Source organism: Mixophyes fleayi, chromosome 2 (assembly GCF_038048845.1).
Source record: "Mixophyes fleayi isolate aMixFle1 chromosome 2, aMixFle1.hap1, whole genome shotgun sequence".
Classification (NCBI taxonomy): domain Eukaryota; kingdom Metazoa; phylum Chordata; class Amphibia; order Anura; family Limnodynastidae; genus Mixophyes; species Mixophyes fleayi.
The window spans coordinates 66,659,430-66,679,450 of record NC_134403.1 but is presented as its reverse complement, the minus strand read 5'-3'; the positions used below and the strand labels follow the sequence as shown (position 1 = coordinate 66,679,450).

Here is a 20,021-nt window from a genome sequence, read left to right as displayed (position 1 = left end):
AAAGCTCAGTTTTCCCAAAAGAGGCGCTGGCGGGGATGCTGATAACATCTGGTCCGGACTGAAGGACCTGCCAACCATTGCAGACATGTCTACTCTCGCTGCATTGGATGCTGTCACAATAGAAACAATTGTGGATGATTACTTTGCTGACACCATCCAAGTAGACATGTCAGACAGTCCATATTGTTACTGGCAGGAAAAAAAGGCAGTTTGGAAGCCCCTGTACAAACTGGCTCTATTTTACCTGAGTTGTCCCCCCTCCAGTGTGTACTCGGAAAGAGTTTTTAGTGCAGCGGGGAACCTGGTCAGTGAGCGGCGAAGGAGGTTGCTTCCTCATAACGTTGAAAAAATGATGTTTATAAAAATGAATAATCAATTCCTCAATGAAGTACAGCACTGCCCTCCAGATACTACAGAGGGACCTGTGGTTGTGGAGTCCAGCGGGGACGAATTGATAATGTGTGATGAGGAGGAAGTACACACTGTAGGGGGAGAGGAATCAGAGGTTGAGGATGAGGACGACATCTTGCCTCAGTAGAGCCTGTTTAGTCTGTACAGGGAGAGATGAATAGCTTTTTTGGTGTGGGGGCCCAAACAAACCAATCATTTCAGCCAAAGTTGTTTGGTAGGCCCTGTCGCTGAAATGATTGGTTTGTTAAAGTGTGCATGTCCTATTTCAACAACATAAGGGTGGGTGTGAGGGCCCAAGGACAATTCCATCTTGGAACTTTTTTTTTTGCATTATATGACCAATCAACAGTCGTTTGCCATGCTCAAAAAGTAAAACCAAATTTAAACAAATTCAAGAAATTAAACCAAAAGTAAAATGCCCTGTCATAATTTAAAACAAGAGGTATTGACGTGCTCTAAAACTTCTGTATTGTTGTTTATATTTTATAAACACTACACTTGAAAGCTTGAGTCTTTCAATAAAAAAGTAACTGTCAAATTGTGTACCGGGGCCACCACACTACGCAGTCAAGATAGATAGATGCGTATAATAGATAAAGTACATTCAGTGGTGTGGGGCAAATTGAAAAATATTCAAAATGCACTGACATTATCAAAAACAAGAGGTTTTCACACGCTGAAACTCCAACATGTATATGATGGAGAGGATGGAGGAGCAGCCGTATGTGCAGTGTAATGCAGACCTGTTGAAGGTTTTTTATATATTTTATTGTGGTGCCCAGTGCCCACTACTCTACGCAGTCCAGATACTATTTTTGGGTGTAATTCTGACCTGTCGAAGGTTTTCTATATATTATATTGTGGTGGCCAGTGGCCAGTCCTCTATGCAGTCCAGATACTATTTTTGGGTGTAATTCTGACCTGTTGAAGGTTTTCTATATATTTTTTATTGTGGTGCCCAGTGCCCACTACTCTACGCAGTCCAGATACTATTTTTGGGTGTAATGCAGACCTGTTGAAGGTTTTCTATATATTTTTTATTGTGGTGCCCAGTGCCCACTACTCTACGCAGTCCAGATACTATTTTTGGGTGTAATGCAGACCTGTTGAAGGTTTTCTATATATTATATTGTGGTGGCCAGTGGCCAGTCCTCTATGCAGCCCAGATACTATTTTTGGGTGTAATTCAGACCTGTTGAAGGTTTTCTGTATATTATATTTTGGTGGCCAGTGGCCAGTCCTCTATGCAGTCCAGATACTATTTTTGGGTGTAATTCAGACCTGTTGAAGGATTTCTATACATTTTTTATTGTGGTGCCCAGTGCCCACTACTCTACGCAGTCCAGGTACATTTATTGGTGCGAATCATACAAGTTGATGGTTTTCTTATTATATATATTGTGGTGACCCACTCCTCTACGCAGTCCAGGTACATTTATTGGTGCGAATCATACAAGTTGATGGTTTTCTTATTATATATATTGTGGTGACCCACTCCTCTACGCAGTCCAGGTACATTTATTGGTGCGAATCATACAAGTTGATGGTTTTCTTATTATATATATTGTGGTGACCCACTCCTCTACGCAGTCCAGGTACATTTATTGCTGCGAATCATACAAGTTCAGGGTTTTTAATATATATTGTAGTGACCCACTCCTCTACGCAGTCCAGGTACATTTATTGGTGCGAATCATACAAGTTGATGGTTTTCTTATTATATATATTGTGGTGACCCACTCCTCTACGCAGTCCAGGTACATTTATTGGTGCGAATCATACAAGTTGATGGTTTTCTTATTATATATATTGTGGTGACCCACTCCTCTACGCAGTCCAGGTACATTTATTGCTGCGAATCATACAAGTTCAGGGTTTTTAATATATATTGTGGTGACCCACTCCTCTACGCAGTCCAGGTACATTTATTGCTGCGAATCATACAAGTTCAGGGTTTTTAATATATATTGTGGTGACCCACTCCTCTACGCAGTCCAGGTACATTTATTGGTGCGAATCATACAAGTTGATGGTTTTCTTATTATATATATTGTAGTGACCCACTCCTCTACGCAGTCCAGGTACATTTATTGGTGCGAATCATACAAGTTGATGGTTTTCTTATTATATATATTGTGGTGACCCACTCCTCTACGCAGTCCAGGTACATTTATTGGTGCGAATCATACAAGTTGATGGTTTTCTTATTATATATATTGTGGTGACCCACTCCTCTACGCAGTCCAGGTACATTTATTGGTGCGAATCATACAAGTTGATGGTTTTCTTATTATATATATTGTGGTGACCCACTCCTCTACGCAGTCCAGGTACATTTATTGGTGCAAATCATACAAGTTGATGGTTTTCTTATTATATATATTGTGGTGACCCACTCCTCTACGCAGTCCAGGTACATTTATTGCTGCGAATCATACAAGTTCAGGGTTTTTAATATATATTGTGGTGACCCACTCCTCTACGCAGTCCAGGTACATTTATTGCTGCGAATCATACAAGTTCAGGGTTTTTAATATATATTGTGGTGACCCACTCCTCTGCGCAGTCCAGGTACATTTATTGGTGCGAATCATACAAGTTGATGGTTTTCTTATTATATATATTGTGGTGACCCACTCCTCTACGCAGTCCAGGTACATTTATTGGTGCGAATCATACAAGTTGATGGTTTTCTTATTATATATATTGTGGTGACCCACTCCTCTACGCAGTCCAGGTACATTTATTGGTGCGAATCATACAAGTTGATGGTTTTCTTATTATATATATTGTGGTGACCCACTCCTCTACGCAGTCCAGGTACATTTATTGGTGCGAATCATACAAGTTGATGGTTTTCTTATTATATATATTGTGGTGACCCACTCCTCTACGCAGTCCAGGTACATTTATTGCTGCGAATCATACAAGTTCAGGGTTTTTAATATATATTGTAGTGACCCACTCCTCTACGCAGTCCAGGTACATTTATTGGTGCGAATCATACAAGTTGATGGTTTTCTTATTATATATATTGTGGTGACCCACTCCTCTACGCAGTCCAGGTACATTTATTGGTGCGAATCATACAAGTTGATGGTTTTCTTATTATATATATTGTGGTGACCCACTCCTCTATGCAGTCCAGGTACATTTATTGCTGCGAATCATACAAGTTCAGGGTTTTTAATATATATTGTGGTGACCCACTCCTCTACGCAGTCCAGGTACATTTATTGCTGCGAATCATACAAGTTCAGGGTTTTTAATATATATTGTGGTGACCCACTCCTCTACGCAGTCCAGGTACATTTATTGGTGCGAATCATACAAGTTGATGGTTTTCTTATTATACATATTGTAGTGACCCACTCCTCTACGCAGTCCAGGTACATTTATTGGTGCGAATCATACAAGTTGATGGTTTTCTTATTATATATATTGTGGTGACCCACTCCTCTACGCAGTCCAGGTACATTTATTGGTGCGAATCATACAAGTTGATGGTTTTCTTATTATATATATTGTGGTGACCCACTCCTCTACGCAGTCCAGATACATTAATTGGTGCGAATCATACAAGTTCACGGTTTTCTTATTATATATATTGTGGTGACCCACTCCTCTACGCAGTCCAGGTACATTTATTGGTGCGAATCATACAAGTTCAGGGTTTTTAATATATATTGTGGTGACCCACTCCTCTACGCAGTCCAGGTACATTTATTGGTGCGAATCATACAAGTTGATGGTTTTCTTATTATATATATTGTGGTGACCCACTCTTCTACGCAGTCCAGGTACATTTATTGGTGCGAATCATACAAGTTGATGGTTTTCTTATTATATATATTGTGGTGACCCACTCCTCTACGCAGTCCAGGTACATTTATTGCTGCGAATCCTACAAGTTCAGGGTTTTTAATATATATTGTGGTAACCCACTCCTCTACGCAGTCCAGGTACATTTATTGCTGCGAATCATACAAGTTCAGGGTTTTTAATATATTTTGTGGTGACCCACTCCTCTACGCAGTCCAGGTACATTTATTGGTGCGAATCATACAAGTTGATGGTTTTCTTATTATATATATTGTGGTGACCCACTCCTCTACGCAGTCCAGGTACATTTATTGGTGCGAATCATACAAGTTGATGGTTTTCTTATTATATATATTGTGGTGACCCACTCCTCTACGCAGTCCAGGTACATTTATTGCTGCGAATCATACAAGTTCAGGGTTTTTAATATATATTGTAGTGACCCACTCCTCTACGCAGTCCAGGTACATTTATTGGTGCGAATCATACAAGTTGATGGTTTTCTTATTATATATATTGTGGTGACCCACTCCTCTACGCAGTCCAGGTACATTTATTGCTGCGAATCATACAAGTTCAGGGTTTTTAATATATATTGTGGTGACCCACTCCTCTACGCAGTCCAGGTACATTTATTGCTGCGAATCATACAAGTTCAGGGTTTTTAATATATATTGTGGTGACCCACTCCTCTACGCAGTCCAGGTACATTTATTGGTGCGAATCATACAAGTTGATGGTTTTCTTATTATATATATTGTAGTGACCCACTCCTCTACGCAGTCCAGGTACATTTATTGGTGCGAATCATACAAGTTGATGGTTTTCTTATTATATATATTGTGGTGACCCACTCCTCTACGCAGTCCAGGTACATTTATTGGTGCGAATCATACAAGTTGATGGTTTTCTTATTATATATATTGTGGTGACCCACTCCTCTACGCAGTCCAGGTACATTTATTGGTGCGAATCATACAAGTTGATGGTTTTCTTATTATATATATTGTGGTGACCCACTCCTCTACGCAGTCCAGGTACATTTATTGGTGCAAATCATACAAGTTGATGGTTTTCTTATTATATATATTGTGGTGACCCACTCCTCTACGCAGTCCAGGTACATTTATTGCTGCGAATCATACAAGTTCAGGGTTTTTAATATATATTGTGGTGACCCACTCCTCTACGCAGTCCAGGTACATTTATTGCTGCGAATCATACAAGTTCAGGGTTTTTAATATATATTGTGGTGACCCACTCCTCTGCGCAGTCCAGGTACATTTATTGGTGCGAATCATACAAGTTGATGGTTTTCTTATTATATATATTGTGGTGACCCACTCCTCTACGCAGTCCAGGTACATTTATTGGTGCGAATCATACAAGTTGATGGTTTTCTTATTATATATATTGTGGTGACCCACTCCTCTACGCAGTCCAGGTACATTTATTGGTGCGAATCATACAAGTTGATGGTTTTCTTATTATATATATTGTGGTGACCCACTCCTCTACGCAGTCCAGGTACATTTATTGGTGCGAATCATACAAGTTGATGGTTTTCTTATTATATATATTGTGGTGACCCACTCCTCTACGCAGTCCAGGTACATTTATTGCTGCGAATCATACAAGTTCAGGGTTTTTAATATATATTGTAGTGACCCACTCCTCTACGCAGTCCAGGTACATTTATTGGTGCGAATCATACAAGTTGATGGTTTTCTTATTATATATATTGTGGTGACCCACTCCTCTACGCAGTCCAGGTACATTTATTGGTGCGAATCATACAAGTTGATGGTTTTCTTATTATATATATTGTGGTGACCCACTCCTCTATGCAGTCCAGGTACATTTATTGCTGCGAATCATACAAGTTCAGGGTTTTTAATATATATTGTGGTGACCCACTCCTCTACGCAGTCCAGGTACATTTATTGCTGCGAATCATACAAGTTCAGGGTTTTTAATATATATTGTGGTGACCCACTCCTCTACGCAGTCCAGGTACATTTATTGGTGCGAATCATACAAGTTGATGGTTTTCTTATTATATATATTGTAGTGACCCACTCCTCTACGCAGTCCAGGTACATTTATTGGTGCGAATCATACAAGTTGATGGTTTTCTTATTATATATATTGTGGTGACCCACTCCTCTACGCAGTCCAGGTACATTTATTGGTGCGAATCATACAAGTTGATGGTTTTCTTATTATATATATTGTGGTGACCCACTCCTCTACGCAGTCCAGATACATTAATTGGTGCGAATCATACAAGTTCAGGGTTTTCTTATTATATATATTGTGGTGACCCACTCCTCTACGCAGTCCAGGTACATTTATTGGTGCGAATCATACAAGTTCAGGGTTTTTAATATATATTGTGGTGACCCACTCCTCTACGCAGTCCAGGTACATTTATTGGTGCGAATCATACAAGTTGATGGTTTTCTTATTATATATATTGTGGTGACCCACTCTTCTACGCAGTCCAGGTACATTTATTGGTGCGAATCATACAAGTTGATGGTTTTCTTATTATATATATTGTGGTGACCCACTCCTCTACGCAGTCCAGGTACATTTATTGCTGCGAATCCTACAAGTTCAGGGTTTTTAATTTATATTGTGGTAACCCACTCCTCTACGCAGTCCAGGTACATTTATTGCTGCGAATCATACAAGTTCAGGGTTTTTAATATATTTTGTGGTGACCCACTCCTCTACGCAGTCCAGGTACATTTATTGCTGCGAATCATACAAGTTGATGGTTTTCTTATTATATATATTGTGGTGACCCACTCCTCTACGCAGTCCAGAAAGATACCTCGTTGCAACGTTTTGGACTAATAACTATATTGTGAGGTGTTCAGAATACACTGTAAATTAGTGGAAATGCTTGTTATTGAATGTTATTGAGGTTAATAATAGCGTAGGAGTGAAAATAAGCCTAAAAACTTGATTTTTAAACTTTTTATGTTTTTTTAAAAAAAAATCCGAATCCAAAACCTTAAATCCGAACCGAGACCTTTCGTCAAGTGTTTTGCGAGACAAATCCGAACCCCAAAAATAATGAAAATCCGGATCCAAAACACAAAACACGAGACCTCAAAAGTCGCCGGTGCAGATCCCTAATGCGTACTGGTGGGCATGACGATGAAGAGGTTTGGAGGGCAGAACAGGGCAGCCTAGCGCTTCAAAACCATCTGACCAAGCCCATGGCCACAACCCCATTGAGACGCAAAACTTGAATGTATAAAAAAAATAATTTATAAATCTGAAAAGGACTAAAATAAATACTTTTTTTGTAGTTCATATTTGTTGCCAATAAAAGGGCAATGATAGTATAATTAAATGCAACACTGATCACTGACTACTTGCCTGTGCCTAAAACAATGATGTGTTTTGTAGAATTGTGAGCACGTCTTAGACTGGGAACACACTACAAAAACATCTACCGATGTGATATCATTAATGATTTTACTAACGACTGAAAGTCCCGACCAGCATGCCAATTCATGTGTAGACACTAAACACATTTTACAAGATTTACATTCAGATCTGTGCTCTTTATCTGCCATAACCACCTGCTGAAAAGATCATGGCTCTATAAACGCTATGGAGATCCTGCACACACACTGCAGAATTGGAATGACATTGTTCCATCATTGAACAATAATTTTAGTCTGATTATAAAATAAAATCAAATTATACAATGTGCTTGTGAAACGATAACTCAAATAAGAACATACAGTGATCAGTAAAAGTATCTTGAATCTGAACCTCCTGTGTGACTTGGACCTGAGTAATGTTGTAAATGTGTTATTTCGGATTCATGAGACCCTCTGTCTTCTATGTTACTTATAATTTATTTTTAGACATTTATACACTCAAATAATATGTCAGTTAAAATGGTGGTTGTCAGTAAATACTCATATAATTAAAAGTTGATGTTTGTTTTTAAGTTTCACAACCGAGTGTTCCAGGCAAGGAACGGACACACAAACTAACAAATGCACAAAGAAAGCAACATACAAAGAGAACAAAACAAGTTATACAACATGAAGATGCTTTAAGAGCTCAATCACTTTAAATTATTTAGATGATAGGTACACTATAAGTACATGAGGCATAAAGGTCAGATTCTCTTATTTTATTGTGATCATGGGAATTAGTGCTCTGGGAGGTGAAATAGGAAAATTACAGAATAAAATAAAGTTATAAAATGTACAACATAAAATTACAATGTATGAAATCAAAACTGTACATTCCTCTGTGTCTTAGAGAAGTGTATTGCAATAACAGATTTTATCACTCACCAGAGATAATTACAGAAGAATGATATATGTTTTCCTGTGGTTTCCTTTTTTGAACAAAATACACGCTGTCCTCTTAATTTTATCTTGAGGTAAACAAAAATATATTTTTTTAGTTAATGGCTTCTTCCTTTGAGACATTGTAACTGGAAACTATATGTATTTGTTTATAATTTACCTTCCTAGGTGAATGTCTAAAAATATCTGATATATTTACTCCTGCTGTCCTGGCTACAAGAATGAGAGGTAATAGTTATAACAACAATTATAAGTTCATGCGAAATAAGCTAATGACGACTTGGTGGTCTCCGGTGGAGGTATGGCAGAAGAGCTGGTATTAGTAGACCCATGTCCGGCACCACCACTTCTCGTGTGTACAATAACAGGCTATATGGAGGAGGAATGTAACTAATCATGATTGGCCAAGTGGTTAGCACTTCTGCCTCACAGCAATGGGGTCATGAGTTCAATTCCTGACCATGGTCTTATCTGTGAGGAGTTTGTGTGTTCTCCCCGTGTTTGCGTGGGTTTCCTCCGGGTGCTCCGGTTTCCTCCCACGCTCCAAAAACATACTGGTAGGTTAATTGGCTGCTGACAAATTGACCCTAGTCTGTCTGTCTGTCTGTCTGTCTGTGTGTGTGTTAGGAAATTTAGATTGTAAACCCCAATGGGGCATGGACTGGTGTGAATGAGTTCTCTGTACAGCGCTGCAGAATCAGTGGCGCTATATAAATAAATGATGATGATGATTGTGACTATTTCTGCTCCTGTAGTTTAACCTACATTGGTTACGCTACTAATTGCATCAAGAGCAATAGTAAAGGTTGCCTTGTCCTTTCTATGCCAACCCTCACGTGGAAAGTAAGAGTGGCCACTGAGATAATCCCCCCCATCCTCTTGCCAGCCCTCCCATTGTGTTCTTTTGCTCATCTGGAAGAAAAAATGTTTCTATCTATTTATATGACCAATATGTATTTCCAGGACATACTGGAACAGACACTCATAGATCTTCTGCCAGTTTTTCTATTTCATCCAAGAAGAAGTCCAGATCTTCTTTAGTCACTTCAGGATTAACCACAATCTGTCTGAAGAAATTGACCCTGTTCCCATTAGGCTGATATCCGACCATCATTGAGCCTTTCTTCATCATTCTCTCCTTTATGATGGGCGCTACCTGGAAGGAAATTGTTTTCATCATAGGAACTGCAATTTTTAATGCAATATAGATGATAAATGCTGATATAGGTGTCCTGCTTAATATATACTGTAAATAATAATTATAACAATAATTTGTGTTTTATGACATTATTTGAGTGTCTTATTTGCAGCTTTCTGAGAAATAGAAGGGTTCAGGTTATCCTTATCTACCACCATAGTAAATATTTCTAATATTCACTTTTCTCCTCAAAACTGGAACATTTTTTCAATGATAACCTTTTACAGTGACCACCAGGGGTGCAACAGTGCATCGTCAGGCCCCATAGTAAAATATGGGTAGGGGCCCAAAGATGGTGCTCTAGGCTCCCAGTCCCAAAGCAGGGCCTCTTCTGAGCATGAGCAGTCTAATGCATGTGCCCAGGAGGTGAGGGGCATGGAGGAGTGACTGAACAATGCCTATCATTCCAGGATCCACTGTGAATGTCCCAGCAGCTGTGTACACATGTCAAATATCGCCACCTATCCATCCCTGCGTGTAAGTTGCACTTATTATATAGCCACATGCAAATATGAAACTTAGATTTGCAGGACTGGATTATTTAAATGACATTCAAGGAGTTAAGGAAATAGAGCATTCCTTAAATAAAAGGGTCGCAGAGCATCATCCTCCCTACAAAAGAACTCTTTTTTTTTCATGTCCTTGAAAGGTTTGGAAGCCAAATGTCAGTATATACTTTCAATGCTATGCCTTTTGCAATATGCCAATATTTCTTTAGTTCACTTCTACCATAAAAGTGATACATGTAATAAGGACATTCCCCCCACTCTCATTATTTATAGAAAGGACAGAAATTATGCTAATACAAGTAGTATTTTTTAGGAAAAAACAAACTGCTAAAAGGGAGCACTTACTCTTTCCCAGTGTTCATTTCCAGTTCCATCCACAAACTAGCAAAAGTAGATGCAGATAGATTTTCTGTCTGTTCCAAAAACTGGAATGTGGGTGTGCAATTATGTGTGCGTGAGTGTTACGAGTGCCCAGCCGCCGCGACTCCCCTACTTCCGTCCCGGCCGTCGCTATGACGACCGGGACGTCACTTCCGGGGGCTCGTCTCGGCCGTTGCCTAGGCAACGGTCAGGACGCTGAGTGAGAGAGCGCCGCGTCCCAGCAAGGAGAACTGCTGGGCGCGTGCGCAACTAGGTAGCCTGTGGGCTAATTAATGCAGGGGGCTGTATTCTTGCAGAGCTAGGCTCTGATTGGTTGGGGTCAGTATTTAAGGCAATGAGGTCTGCTACCTCATTGCCGGTTATAGCTTCTGCTTCCCAGTCTGCTGACCTGCTCTGTTCCTGGTTCTATCTATTTGAACTTCTGCTGACCTCCCGTGTATGACCCCTGTCTTGGATTTGGACTTCGCTTGTGTATCCCGTGACCCTGACCTCTGGCCTGTTTACCGTTTCTCCTGTCTGCCTGTGACCCTTGACTCCGGCTTGTTAACTGGTATTGCGACCTGCTGCCGGCCCTTGACCTCTGCGTGGACCTCACTCCGCTTGCCTGGGTTCTCCCCAGCCGGTACACACTTCACGACCCTCTGCCAGTCTGCAGCCCAGTCTGTCCCCACCACCAGGGGCTCCAGTGAACACCTGATTGGCAGAGTAGACTCCGGGTTGTGTTGTGTCGGCTGGAGGGATTCCTAACAGTGAAGAGGGTAAATAAGTGCGCTTGCACAAAGAGTAATGCTCTGCCTTGCTGCATGTTTAGCAGATTTGGCAGTGCTCTCTTCTGATTGTGGTGATTTAGGTATTATTCATTAGCTTCCTACAGTCTACAAGGGACAATACTGTTATTGTTTTTTACAGAGATATTTTATATGGTAATCTGCCATGCAAATTATAAGACTATATCACACTCCTTAAAAGAAAAAGTGGCTTAGTCACTATACTGTAGCATTTTCTGATTCAAAATTGCATTTATAGTAGACGTAACATCATATTAATCATTTTCCTTTTTAAATTCTTAATCTTTCTTCTTTGTCATCAACCTGTCCTTACAGGCGATGTAAACCCAGTCAAACGTCACAATATAGTGATTGGCCAAGGAGCTAGACATCAGCTGAAGTGCTGGGCCAGACAATCAAAATGTCATTTGGGCCACCTGGTGGTCCAGTGGGAATGCGGTGCCAATGCAGTCTGTGCAGAGGCAGCTGCATCGCATACTATTCAATGCCGCGTTATCCATTGATAGAATATTGTACTACAGCTTGTAGGAAAATATTCTATTAAAGGATAATGCGGCCGCATTGAGTAGTATGTGATGTGGCCGCCTATGCACAGGCTGCATAGGATGCCTGCACCGTATTTCTGTAATGACAGTGCTACAGGGCTCCTCCCCTAGACTACGGAAGCCCTATAGCACCAAATTAATGTATGCGAGTGACGCGGCTGTGCGGCCACTATCACTACAGTGCAGACGGGCCATGGTGTCAGATTGACACCCAATGCCCTGCCTCTGTTTCTCAATGACTGCCAGGCGTGACATCATCATGTCCCGACACCAGGACCACCATCCATCTGTCTGGGCCCCCTGGACAGTCCATGCCCCTCAGTCTGACCGACCGGCCCCCTTTGCCATTGCGATGCGGCACTCCCTGACACTGACAGACTAGAAGCATGCAGTGCGGTGATGTCATCACTGTGTGCGTCGCTCCCAGTCTCCAGGAGCCATCGCATAGCTTCATATACTGTGATTGGGGGAGAAGAGGGGAACATTTACTGTGATTGGGGGGGGGGAAGGGGAACATTTACTGTGATTGGGGGGGAAGGGAACATTTACTTTTACTGTGAGTGGGGGCGGAACATTTACTGTGATAGGATGGGAGAGATGGGTACATTTACTGTGATGGGGAGAGGGGAACATTTACTGCGATTTGGGAAGGAGAGGGGAATATTTACTATTACTGGTGGGGGACATTTACTGTTATGGGATGGGGAAACTGCCAGATTAAATTGTACTGGGCCCCACGGTTTCTGATGACAGCCCTGCCCAACACTGTCAGTGAGGAGATTCGCTGAGAGGAGCGGCTGCAGAAGAGAAGACGACAGAAGGTAATTTAAGACTTGTATTTATGCAGGGAGATAGTGTGATGAGGAGCACAGTATTGAGGGGGAACAGTGTCATGAGGGGCACAGTAATGGGCACAATGTGATGCAGGTGGACAGTAATTAGGGGCACTGTAATGAGGGGGACAGTGTGATGAGGAGGGGCAGTGTAATGAGAGACACAGTGTGTTGCAGGGGGGACAGTAATGAGGGGCACAGTAATGTGGGGGACAGTAATGAGGAGCACAGTAATAAGGGGGACAATGTAATAAGGGGCACAGTGTAATGAGGGACACAGTGTAATGAGGGGCACCATGTGATGACAGGAATAGTGTGATGAGGGAACGTAGTGTGATGAAGGGGTGTAGTGTGATGAAAGGAACAGTGTTGTGAGTGGGACAGTGTAATGCAGGGGGACAGTGTGATGAGGGGGAGAGTGTGATGAGGGGCACAGTAATGAGCGAGACAGTGTAATGAGGGGCACAGTGTGATGTAGGGGGAGAGTGTGATGAGGGGCACAGTGTGATGAAGGGACAGCTGTGTGAGGAAAGGGCAATAGTGTGATGAAGGGGGCAGAAGTGTGATGATGGGACAGACATATTTGTTGCTCTTATTGTTATAGCTATATAGTATTTTATATACCCCATTATAATCAGTCAGGTATGTAAAAAAAAGTGTTGTAGGGACAAGATATAAAAATGAGGTTTGTTTTTTTGTTATATTATTTTCATTATTTAAGATTTATCATTTCTAATAATAATAAAGTATCACTGGGTTGAGCAACACTAAAATAGCCTCTTTTTATATTGTACCGAAAACGATGGGCCACTACTTATGGGCCAGTGCTGTGTGATTGCCCCCTGGGCTTAAGTGTGTCAGCCAGCCTCTGGATGAGAGCTTCCCAAGATTGGATGTTATTATCAAGTGATCACAGTCACACACATTCAATCCTGAAATACCCTCTTTGGCCATGTATGTAACCAGAGTATCATACATATTGCATGCAGCTGGGGGTTCCATCCCCTTTAAGCATTTTACCTTATGTAGGTAAATTTTGATGTTTTATTCAACCAAAAATGTTAATTCAAGAACACAATAAATGTAAGATTAATCAATGAGTGTCAAAATACCTTTCCAAGTCTGTCCCAGAAATTTGGGGAAGTCTCTTGGTTTCGAAGGCTTGGTGGCACATACCAAAAACATAGGTTCACAAACTGTGGCTGTAAAATAAAGATTAGAATGAGCAGTTAGCAAAAGTATCATGCTTGTTGACTGCTGTCAAGCCCTCTCCCTGAAAACTAAATAAGTAGCATAATGTGGAACAAGTGTACATGTTGACCAGGGGGACTCCTACAGACTCCCTCATTGCATAGACCTCAGGGTAGTGCCACTTTATTCAGTCCCTGTCATTGCACAGATCCCTAATGACATACCTTTTCAGGTTCTTGTTAACCTCACCTTTCACCTTACATTTTGCAGTGAAATAATACTCCAATACTGCTTTTCACACTCATTTTCCAGTTGCACTCACATGGACTGAGTTAATTATCTGATGTTATAAGTATTTGTAAACAACAGAAGTGCAATTTCAAGTTCAATTGCAGTCTGAGGTCACACCAGAACTGTTGGTATAGACCAATTATTCCTTATATCCCTCTTTTGAGGTCGTGTGGAAGGGGCATTGAAATAGTACCTGTGTGAATAAGTCCTCCACCTTTGCATTGACTCATATTGTTTAAAAAATAAGGTAATATTAAAAATTGCTGCTGTGGCTGAGAGATTAGTGATGACCACAAATGCCACAGTGAAGAGAGTCCAGAATCTGCATGATCTCATAAAATATAAAATGTACAATTATACTCTATGCTATTTGGGTGCTGCAGATACGATAAGCCGCATGAGTTGGATGCAATTCCGTTTTTTTCCTCGTACAAATATATATATATCATACAATATAAATGTATTTTTCTGAAGAATGTTCTACGTTGGATGATACTAACTCATTCATTCTTGTTGTTTATCCACTCAAACATAAGCATACAAAATTATAATATCGTGCAGTATTTAGTAACCAAAATGCACCATCACATTTCAGCTGAATACATGATTTAATTAATTCAATGGGGCAGCACGGTGGCTCAGTGGTTAGCACTTCTGCCTCACAGCACTGGGGTCATGAGTTTGATTCCCAACCATGGCCTTATCTGTGTGGAGTTTGTATGCTCTCCCCGTGTTTGCGTGGGTTTCCTCCGGGTGCTCCGATTTCCTCCCACAATCCGAAAACATACTGGTAGGTTAATTGGCTACTAGCAAAATTGACTCTAGTCTCTCTCGGTCTGTATGTGTATGTTAGGGAATTTAGACTGTAAGTTCCTATGGGGCAGGGACTGATGTGAGTGAGTTCTCTGTACAGCGCTGTGGAATCAGTGGCACTTTATAAATAAATGATGATGATGAAAATGATGATGATTAAAACATGAATGCCGTATTAACAGTGAATTTCCAAATATTACTTCATCTTAGACATGCACTAATGTAAATAACTTCAACAAACCATTTGGTGAAAAAATATAACTATGTATCTATTTTATCTATTATATATATTGTACCCGACTCTGAGTGATAAATGAGTTCACAAACTATATTGTTTCCAATATGAGACCAAATACCGCCCTCTTGTGGCTGCACTTAGTTTCCAATAAAGAAATGCTTTGCTTTTCAGTAAGTTGTATCAATCATCTGCAAGTGTTTTTCCTTATATCTCTATAATAATTGCACATTTATGCAGAAGAGAAAAAAATAAAAAGGAAAACTAGTGCACACATTTTAAACACTTAAAATCCCCACTTATTAAATACTACTTGCAAAAAAAAGTTAAATTCTTAGTAATAATTTGCAACTATTATTGGACATATAAACTTGTACTGATGAAGGTGACTGAAGCATTTCCTTACTGGAATATCTCATATTAGTCTCATATTGGAAATAGTAATGTCAGTAAAGTATGTAATATATAAAAAAATATATATATTGTTTCACCTTTTGTTCACCAAATGTAGAAGTTATTCATATTAGAGCACATCTATCATGAAGTGTAATGTGAGGGTGCATCCACTTCTTTCTTCAAGTTTTACATCCATTTGGACAAACTGCTCCCTCTGGAGCCACAACGCTAATGACAGGCGAAGCCACTTACCAGCTTCTACTGAGTACAGTGCAGCTTCTCTCTGATTGGTGAGAGAGTGATAAAGCTGCTCTGTATTTATTAGTAGTGGTGAGAGCTATATTGATAAATTATTATTATTACTATAGTGTCACCAGCCCAGCCTATCATAGCCTAGTGATGGTAGCAACGTTTTCGGGGGGACCCTGATGATTTTGGTTGGCGTCTCTCTACTGCTTCATATCCTTAAATCGTATCATACACTTTAAACATACGTAATTGCATGTTTTTTTGGACGCAATTTATATCTGCATTTCTTAAGTAAAATGCATCCAACTCCCCATGAAGCCCAATGGGGCATATTTAATTAGCTTTGCCGTCCACGATTACGCGCAGCTGCGCGTGTAAAGTGACAATACGGTACCGCGGATTTCCCTTCAAAACCTTATGGGATGCGCACGGAAATCCACAACGTTGCTGTAACGGGACTTGTGCAGCCACGAATAATCGAAAACCGCAAAACTAAGTGAATATGCCCCAATGTGTTTAATGCTGTCATCAGATTTTATTGCATAACATGATAAATGAAATGAGAACCAAACATGCCTCCATAACAAGAATGAACCCTGTCCTCCTCTTCATCTCCTCTGCCAGGTACCTGAAGGAAGGAATGGAGTGCTGTAAGTAAGGCTTTGAACACAAAAAGGTTTATATCAAAACTACAACAGACCTTTTAGTCAGGAAGAAATGCTAGTCCTTACGTCTTAGTAGAGGTAGTATGGATTAATAATATTGTGTAAAAGTTGTGCTACACCAGACGAGAAATGCATACAAGTATAAATGAGCGATGTGGTATAATTGTAATTGTGCACCTGACTTGCTCACCCTCCCCTTACCCAACACCCTCTACTTCATTATTTAACTGGGATGAATAGGGGTTAGTAGAGATGAAGAAAATTAAATCTACGAAGTAAAGAAAAAAACATTTCCGTGCTGCTATCTGCAGTGTTACCTAGGTACCGACCTGGGGGTAAATGTATCAAGCTGAGAATTTTCCGGCGGGTCTGAAAAACCAATCAGATTCTAGCTATCATTTATTTAGTACATACTACAAAATGACAGCTAGGGGTAAATGTATCAATGTCCGGATTCTTCAACTCCGGCAAGATCGGCGTCTTCAGCCCTTAAATTTAAAGCGGCCGGACATTGATACATTTACCCCCTAGAATCTGATTGGTTGCTATAGGCAACATCTCCACTTTTCAAACCCGCCGGAAAAATCTCAGCTTTATACATTAACCCCCTGGTGTGTTAGTTGTGGCCTTATGTAACAAATTATGTGGCATTGCTTTGTCTACGGAAGTGGTCATCTTTTACCTAGTGTTCTCCAGTGCTCCATCCACCCGCTTCTCCAGCCCTTCGGATCCAAGTGCCTTCCACATTAGCCAGAGTTTGAGACAGTCTACCTTGCGCCCACATTGGATAGATTTATCTCCAGTGTCGTACTTCAGGTCATAAAATTTGTCCGTTTGGAATAGGTAGGTGGCATTAGCTGCGTGGCATCGCTCCAATAATCCCTGCAATGAAGGTGAGAGTCCGTTAAGCACTCCCACAACCCTTAGATTGTAGGTTCCTGAAGACGAGGTCTTCTTTACCTTATGTCTCATCTCACTGTATGTGTAGAATGACCTCCTCAATGTACAGCCCTGCGTAATATGCCTTTGCTTAACACATAAAATAATAATGATATTTGTTACACTGCTTCACACCAGAGGCTGCCAAGAGCTTTCTCTAATGTACATAGAACATGATTTCAGTTATTGTTTTGCATATGTAGAAGCAGCAGCCACCTCATACATACTACATTCACTGTTATGCAAAAATTAAGCTTTTATTGTATATATATATATATTTGAATACTATTTAGATAAACATACATTACAAAAAAAACCAATGTGATAAATCCAGTGGATATAACCGTAATAAAATTTATTTTGTGTTTTATGCTTACATCCAACAACTATTGCCCTTTTTATGGCAAATTAATTTAATCTTCAGAGTAACAGATGTAGCACTATGTAGTTGGTCATTATAGATATTGTCAGGGAATAGGATCAGATGTGATTTAAATAATACCACTAATAAAACTTTTATCCAAGAAATCTTTTTTATTATTGTGACCCCAGAAAGACCTTTTGTATGTGCTCGTGTGAATTCCAATGACAGTGTTTTGGTTTAGTATATTTGTTTGAAAGTGTGGATTACAACTGTCAGGGACATCACCGTTTTGTGTGCAATGATTGTGGAAGCAAACTTCATCTACCATCTTACATTGCATTCATGACTGTAGTACTACACAGTATCTGTATCCCCCTGTGATATCACTAGCTGACCAGGGGCCTGGTAGGATAGTTGCAGGGAAGGTAACACGGATTTGAAGTTCCCTGAGGAGGCCATATAACACTAAGGTGGCTTATTGGTGTCTGGTAACAAGAGCAACCAAACTGAAAAGGATAAGTCCAGGGTGTCAGACATTGCGGTGACTTCTAAAGTAAAGTTCGGAAGTACAGTTTTGTTCTGACAATTATGTATATCTACTAACTGTTCTGACTGGAAAACCAGGCCAAATTAGGCTATGCTTTCAAGCTACCCAAACCATGTTGAATTGTTGGAGATCAGGCATCCAGCAAAAATGAGGACTGTATAAAAGGTATGAATATATATGTCTTATAGATTTGATGACCAATTGTCTGAAAACGTCAATTGAAAATAACTTGCTGCCTTTATACAGTACAGTAAATCATTATTGGGCTGTATCAGGGCAGCCTATTAGTCCACTAGGAACTCTACTTTGTATTTGACATGAATTAATTCCAATTTAATGCAACTGAATCATGCTGACAAAATTTGCCAACAGGAGAGGTGGACACACGTATATCACCTTCATACTAGGTCCTGGGGGTAAATTTATCAAGCTGCAGGTTTGAAAAAGTGGAGATGTTACCTATAGCAACCAATCAGATTCTAGTTATCATTTATTTAGTACATTCTACAAAATGACAGGTAGAATCTGATTTGTTGCTATAGGCAACATCTCCACTCTTTCAAACTCTCAAACTCGCAGTTTGATACATTTACCCCCTAAAGTCTTACAGTAAGTTAAATGATGTATTTCCCTTTATTGCAGTGAACCTCTATGGAATATCATTCATAGTTCCAGCTCCAAAGACGACTGGTAAGTCGCATAGTGCTTACCCGGTGAGGGATCCAGCAAAGATGGATTCCATTGAAAATTACTTGGGTGCAAAAAACTTAGCTTTTTGCATCTTAATAAACTAACAAATACTGCTGTCCCAATAGAGGTCGATGGGGACAGCGGTACACACCAATAAATAGGTAAATCCCATAGAAAATACACCTACGCAACCCTTGACACTGGCATTTTGGCTCTTCACTGCTTCTTAAATAGACCCCTTAGAGGGAACTTGGCAGATGGACTTATTAGTGAAACTATTCACTCAAAAGGAATGCAGCAAAATTTTTTGTAGTTCAAATGTGAATACCCCCTGCTCTGAAAGCAAATCTAGGGCTCTAAACCTGGATAAAGTTACCCACCAAGAAAATTTCCTCAGACCAGAATGCAGTGAGAATGAGGTTGAACCAAGAAATGAAAAGAGATATCTGCAGGAGTATGAATGGGTCCTACAGGACTTTCACTATTTTAATGAAAACGTAACCGCACAAGGTCAAAAAATTATGGTACTTCAATGGGGGATCATAACAAGATGCTCACTGAGAAAGAGTTTGTTAACATGCTTTCCAATGAACCCACCATAGATTCTGGGGAGGATAATGATCCCAGAACTTAACTGTGAGCGACCTTGTAATATAAATGCAGATTAAGGACAGAACCTACCCTACCAGCACAGTTAATGGTTAGAAGAGTGTTCTGTCCCTAATTCTATGAAACCTTTTATGCCATATAAAGTCTAGCACTGCAGTCTGTATTTTATCAATAGCCTGCTTAAAGACCCAAACAGGGA

At 40.2% G+C, this 20,021-nt stretch overlaps 1 protein-coding gene across 1 annotated transcript in view; it reads right to left on the bottom strand.

Annotated features, from left to right (window-relative positions):
• Nucleotides 1–8,383: 8,383 nt before the first annotated feature.
• CSAD (cysteine sulfinic acid decarboxylase) overlaps nucleotides 8,384–20,021 on the bottom strand; it is a 37,093-nt gene continuing 25,455 nt past the window's right edge. Inside the window, exons 11-14 of the mRNA XM_075197991.1 lie at nucleotides 17,356–17,555; nucleotides 16,585–16,636; nucleotides 13,946–14,035; nucleotides 8,384–9,735 (exon numbers count right to left, since the gene is read on the bottom strand). Of these exons, the coding sequence (XP_075054092.1) occupies nucleotides 9,562–9,735; nucleotides 13,946–14,035; nucleotides 16,585–16,636; nucleotides 17,356–17,555 (516 nt within the window). The 3' untranslated portion in view covers nucleotides 8,384–9,561. The remainder of the gene's footprint in view (nucleotides 9,736–13,945; nucleotides 14,036–16,584; nucleotides 16,637–17,355; nucleotides 17,556–20,021) is intronic.